This window comes from Symphalangus syndactylus, chromosome 18 (assembly GCF_028878055.3).
Source record: "Symphalangus syndactylus isolate Jambi chromosome 18, NHGRI_mSymSyn1-v2.1_pri, whole genome shotgun sequence".
Taxonomy (NCBI): domain Eukaryota; kingdom Metazoa; phylum Chordata; class Mammalia; order Primates; family Hylobatidae; genus Symphalangus; species Symphalangus syndactylus.
In genome coordinates this window covers 12,983,393-12,989,712 of record NC_072440.2, presented here as the reverse complement: position 1 = coordinate 12,989,712, position 6,320 = coordinate 12,983,393, and the positions used below count along the sequence as shown (strand labels likewise).

The following is a 6,320-nucleotide window of genomic DNA, read 5'->3' as shown; positions in this document are numbered from 1 at the left end:
AAAAAAAAGAATGCAGAGGGTGGAGGTATGACTGCTGCAGCAGCTAGGTCAGCTTTGAGCCCCTGCCAGAGTCAAGAACCCTTGCAGAACTCTGGCTGCTGGGTTTGTGTAAAGCCTCCTGGCAGTCTTAGGAAACTGAGCAGAAATTGGTGAGGTGTTTAAGTGTGCTCTCCTGGAATTGGTAAGCAATGTATAGTGCTCCCTTCCCAGGGACTGATACTAGTTCACAGTATTTCCGCTCTCTAGCATCCTAACTAGAGGTAAGCACATGATCCCAGGGGCCCAACAGAGGCATCCTGTGACCTCAAGGGGAAGTTGTCCTTGGCAAAGACTTAAGAGACTGACAGAAGGAGACAGGCCCCTTGGGTCATTGTTGAGCTGCTGTATCAGCCCTTCTCCAAACTCTGAGCTACTTCTGGGCTTTTTCATTAACCAACTAATTCCCTTTGTAGTATAAGCTAATTTGAGCTGAACTTTGTCATTCTTGCAACCAACAGCACCCTAACTCATCCTGACTTAGTGTCAGGAAATGGCATGTTGCTAGTCCCTGTAATATCAAAATGGCTGAAAGGAGTTGGGGAAGAGGGCAGTGAAGACGATGCCTGCCTCTCGCAGTGCGAAACTGGGGACCTTTGCTATATGCCATCAATTATTGTGGTAGGCTGAATAATGAACCCTTGAAGATATACCAGGTCTTAATCCTGGGACCTGCAAATGTTACCTTAAATGGCCAAAGGGAGTTTGCAGGTGTGATTGAGCTAAGGGCCGGGTGATGGGGACATCAGCCTGGACTGGATTATCCAGTGGGCCTGATGCGAGGTCAGAGGGATCCAGGAGGAATCGGAAGGAGAGAAGATGATGTGATGATGGCAGTAGAGATTAGAGTCATCTGCTTTCCAGACAGAGGAAAGAGTGTAGGCCAAGGAATGTAAGTGGCCTCTAGAAGCTGAAAAAGGTAAGAAACTGACTCTCCCCTAGAACCTCCAGCAGGGGGCAGCCTTGCTGACACTTTGACTTCAGCGCAGTGAAGCGCTAAGACTTTGGACTTCTGACCTCCAGGATTGTAGGACAGTAAATGTGTATTGTTTTCAGCCACTAAGTCTGCAGCATTTCGCCAACAGCAGCCTTAGGAAACCAATACAGATAGAACAGTCAGCTTTTTACTTTGGGGCACAGGCTCGGTGCGTATGGACAGTACAGTGCCAGGAACCTTAGCAGGCAGAACCCACCATGTGGGAGTGTGGCAGCTCACTCAGTAAGGTCCTGTGAGAGATATTCTAAGCCCGGAGCAGGCCATCTGAAAGCAGAGAAGGTAGAAAACACTTCCCGAGGAACCCAACTGGCATTGCAAATCCGGCCATCCTGAAATACTATTGCAATTTTTTTTTTTTTTTTTTTTTGAGGCAGGGTCTCACTCTGTTGTCTAGGCTGGAGTGCAGTTGTGTGATCCTAGCTCACTGCTGCCTTGAACTTCTGGGCTCAAGGGATCCTCCTGCCTCAGTCTCCTAAGTAGCTAGGACTAAGAGTGTTTACCACCATGACTGGCTAATTAAAAAAAAAAAAAAAGTTTTGTAGAGATGGGGTCTCCCTACGTTGCCCAGGCTACTGTTGATCTCCTGGTCTGAAGTGATCCTCTCACCTCAGCCTCCCAAAGTACTGGGATTATAGGTGTGAGCCACTGTGCCTGGCCTGCTGCACTTTTGTCTGCCTTTCCCCACAACAGTTCAATGTAGCTCAGTGCATAGCACAGTTCAAACTCAATAATTATATTTTAATGTATCATGAAACATTTTATACATGTAAAAACTCATAAAGAACATAACAACACCTGAATACAGACCATCTGCCTTAAGAAACAAAGCATAATAGCACAATTGATCCCCTATGAATTCCTTCCTGTTCACAGTCCCCACCCATACCTATAGGCAACCACCCTCCTGAATTTATCTTTTACCATTGTTTTTTTTTTTTTTTTTTTTTTTTTTTTTTTTTTTTTGAGATAGGGTTTGGCACTGTTGCCAAGGCTGGAGTGCAGTGACATGATCATAGCTTGCTGCAGCCTCAAACTCCTGGGCTCAAGGGATCCTCCTGCCTCAGCCTCCTAAAGCGCTGTGATTACAGGCATGAACGACCATGCCTGGTTGCGTTCTCATCCTTTAAAAGAAAATAGTACTAAATGGTATCCTATCATGTGAATTCATATTCAGCTTTTTCTCATTCAACACTGTGGAGTCAGGTGCAGTAGTGCTCGCATCTGTACTCAGCTACTCCGGAGGCTGAGGTGGATCACTTGAGCCCAGGATTTTGTGCCCAGCCTGGGCAACATAGTAAGCCCCATTTCAAAAACAACCCCACAGTTTGTAAAATTCATTTATGTTGATGTATGTAACTAATGCATTCATTTTTACTAACTTATGGTATTCTACTGCATAACTGTGTAAATTATTGATTCTGCCATAGATGGCATTTTGGTTGCTTCTCCCCCAGACCCCAACTACCACTAGAAGCAACGTTGCACTGAACATTCTTGTTTTTGCACGCATAGGCAAGGTACTCTAGAGCACATACCAAGAGTGGAATTGCTAAGTTATAGAGTATCTTTGCTAGAAATTGCCAAGTGGCCATCCAAAGTCAGTGAATGAATGTACACTCCTACTGGCAGTGCAAGAAAGTTCTGCCCTGCTCACAAATCCACATCCTTATTAAGTTTGGTAAAGACAGATTTTTACGTTTTTGCCAATCTGTTAAGTGTAACATGGTACATCCTTAGTTTTAATTTGCATTGCTGCTCAATACTTGTTGCAAAAATGAATAAAAAATGTTCCACTCATTACCTTTGGGATTTGAGGATCTGTCCCAATTCCTAGGTCCCATATCTAGACTCCAACATCTGTATTACTTTGGCTTTCAAAACTGGCCTTCTACTCAGACTCTTTTTCCATCTTCACGTTTCTGTTGTGATCCTAGTAATCCTTTCCTTAGCTGGTTTTGAAGCCTTCAAGTCAATCTCAGCCTCACTCCTTCGCCTGAAAACAGTAGGTAGCAAAGTATACTGTAAGCTATAAAAAGCACCCGGATCTAAGGTGTAACCAGTCACTAAGTGCTGCCAGTTTTTCCTCTGTCAATTGTTTCAGTTTTTCCTTCCTTTCCCCTTCCATCAGGTTTATCCTGCTGTCACCTTGCTCACTGGTTCTTGCAATAAGCCAGACTGAGCTGGAAAGAACCGCCATGGTCCTCAATGTTGTCTGTAGGGGACCTCATTGTCTGAGGCTGTCAGGGCTCTGTCAGGAGGAGACACCCCTGGGGCCTTCTGAGCTCTACTAGGAGAGGATTCTAGGAGAGTAGGATGCCTTACACATAGTAAGTACTAAGTCAATGTTACTTACCGGTAAATGAAGAGGCATGGGAAATTGTTATTATTTTTGAGACGGAGTTTCGCTCTGTCGCCCAAGCTGGAGTGCAGTGGCACGATCTCGGCTCACTGCAAGCTCTGCCTCCCGGGTTCACGCTATTCTCTTGCCTCAGCCTCCAGGGAAATTCTTAACCAGAAAATATGTCTTATCAAATTTTTGTTTTAAAAGAGAACTGGCAGGAGCTCCAAATACACTAAAGCTCCAGTCTGAAATGACAAGTCCCTGAGCCTTCAATCTTTGGTCTAAGACGCACGGAAATGTAATGCAAACCAGACACGGTTTTTTTAGTGATTTTCTGCACACACACACACACACAAGTAAAAAGATCTAGTCATAACGTGTGCACCTGCAGTTCCAACTACTGGGGAGGGTGAGGCAGGAGGATCACTAGACGGCAGAAGTTCGAGACTAGCTTGGGCAACATAGCAAGACACCCAACCCCAGCCCCCCCCGGAAAAAAAGAAAAAGGTAAAAATAATTTTAAAAAGAGTAAGAAGCAATGTAAAAATAATTTTAATTCATTTTATTTAATCCAATACATTAAAAATGTTACCTAACATGCAAACAATATACAAATTATTTTATACGACGTCTTTGGAATCCTGTATTTTACACGTAAAGCGCATCTCACTCCGGACTAGCCAGGTTTCAAGCACGTGATAGCCGCACAAGGCTGGAACCCAGGCCTGGGGAATTAATTCTTGTCCTCGGTGCTCAAACCATTCTTCCCTTCAAGCCTGGCCTAATCCCCACTCTCATCTCTTCGAATACGCTCCGCGGTTATGCCCCTCTCTTCACTGCACTGCAAATATTTCGTCCACTGAGTATTTGCTGATCCTCACTCAGTGCCGGGTGACCCAGCTTGACCAGCACCCGCAGCCGCCCTGCCACTGTCGGGCCGGGTATGGTGTGTCTGGCTTCCCTCTGTTCTCGGCCGGCTCCGAAACGCGATCAAGAGAAACCGGAATCAGACATGGGCCCAGTTCAGCTTTGGAAATGAGGAGCTCGAGAGTCGGGCGGCTCCTGGGAGTCCGTTGCCGGCAGGAGAGCGCCGCTGTTACGTCGCGCGAGCCAGGAGCGACGGACTGAAACAAACTCGGAAACCCTCTGCTCCCTCCGCGATGCGTGTGACGTGCGTTGTGCGGCGTCGCCCTTTAATAACGCCGGGCGCTCGGAATGCTGCGTCACTCGCCACCTGGGACTTAGGCGGGACTTCCGGGCGCGCGTAGGCACAACTTCCGGAAGGAGGCGGAATTGCTTCTCGGCTCTACGCTCTGGAGTCCCGGGACCAGTGAGGGGCCACCCGGCTCACAGGAAAGGGCCGCTGGGGGAGGGCCGGCTGCACTTGGGGTGTCTGGGCCGCGGGTCTGAGGGATGAGGAGGGGCCATGGCCAGCGACGGGGCCAGGAAGCAATTCTGGAAGCGCAGCAACAGCAAGCTCCCGGGCAGGTGGGTGTGCCGGAGAGGGCCAGGTCGGGGTCAGGGGTCAGAGGTCAGGTGGCCGCGTTGGCCTCCTGGGCTGCGGGGGGAGTCGGGGGTCTGGAGAGGGCAACATGGACTCTGAGGAGACTGCTGGATGGTGTGACGGGCGTTGGGGGACTCGGAGGTCGGAGCGTGGGTTCTGGGGGTGACAGTGGCTGCACGCAGGATCGAGGCTTACAAGGACGAGGAGGAGCTATTGGCGTTTTCCCTGACACTGGCAGACTTCTTTCCGAGAAACTCCTGGGCTCCCTGGAGAGGCTGGAAGGAACTGATTCGGGTCATGCCGTGAAGTTTGGTGGAGTCCGGAAGCTGGCCGGGCTGAGGCCCCGTCTGCTGGGCAGATCAGTTTCTGCAGGGGGTGTGGTGTTTTTGACCCACTTGATTTGCATCTGTTCTCTTGTGGGCTGCTGCTCTTGCCTTGAGCGTGGAAGAGGATTAGAGTTTCCCTGTGAGTTCCCATGTTTCTGCTTGCTGGTCTCAAAACCAGCTCCTATATTGTGTTAGCAGGAAGTTTTTTTTTTTTTTTTTTTTTTTTTTTTTTGCGCCTGGAATGACCTGGGTACACCCTAGATGCCATTACAGCTCCAGAGCTCCAGAGTCCTTGTCTGATTGCTGTGGCGCTGAGCTCTGCCAGGGCCCTAGGGAGTGAGACATTACGTGGAGGGTACCTAGGATAAAATCAGCCACTGGTGAAAACAGATCAGAGATAAGCAAACGTCAAGATTTCACAACATAGTTCTGTTCCAAAGTTGAAGTCTGGAATACTGAAAATTATGAATTGTGTTATGAAAATAAGTCTGAGTAGAATCATTCATAAACACAGTAAAATGGTTTGTACACCTGTCTCATAATAAATATTATTGTTTGAGTGTTTGAATGATAAACTTTGGAATTTACTGCATCCAGTTAGAAAAGTTTACTTTTGGCCGGGTGTGGCGGCTCACGCCTGTGATCCCAGCACTTTGGGAGGTCGAGGTGAACAGATCACCTGAGGTCAGGAGTTTGAGACCAGCCTGACCAACATGGAGAAACCTAGTCTCTACTAAAAATACAAAATTAGCTGGGCATGGTGGCACATGCCTGTAATCCTGGCTACTCAGGAGGCTGAGGCAGGAGAATCACTTGAACCTGGGAGGTGGAGGTTGCAGTGAGCCGAGATCGTTCCATTGCACTCCATCCTGGGCAACAAGAGCGAAACTCTGTCTCAAAAAAAAAAAAAAAAAAAAAAGAAAGTTTACTTTTAAGAGTGATCTGGGGGTTAGCAGAGTGAGTTACTGACAGCTCAGACAGTGACTTTGAGAATGAAGGGAGTCATCAAAAGTGGCCGGAGACCCTATTTGAGTCCACAGGACTGTGCTTGATTCGAGAACAGTAAGAGCTTTCAACAAAACCAGTGTCAGTGTCCAAGATGAGTGAAGATTCTGG

The 6,320-nt window shown here is 47.7% G+C and overlaps 1 protein-coding gene across 7 annotated transcripts in view; it reads left to right on the top strand.

Annotated features, from left to right (window-relative positions):
- The first annotated feature begins 4,601 nt into the window (after positions 1–4,601).
- TBC1D22A (TBC1 domain family member 22A) overlaps positions 4,602–6,320 on the top strand; it is a 403,669-nt gene continuing 401,950 nt past the window's right edge. For 3 of the 7 annotated variants that reach the window (XM_063622512.1, XM_055252819.2, XM_055252820.2), the window contains exon 1: positions 4,602–4,862. In XM_063622512.1, coding sequence (XP_063478582.1) covers positions 4,801–4,862 — 62 coding nt within the window. In that variant the 5' untranslated portion in view covers positions 4,602–4,800. Of the gene's footprint in view, positions 4,863–5,133; positions 5,344–6,320 lie in introns of those variants that run through there. The other 4 variants (XM_055252830.2, XM_055252828.2, XM_055252831.2 and 1 more) reach the window with 4 other exon arrangements.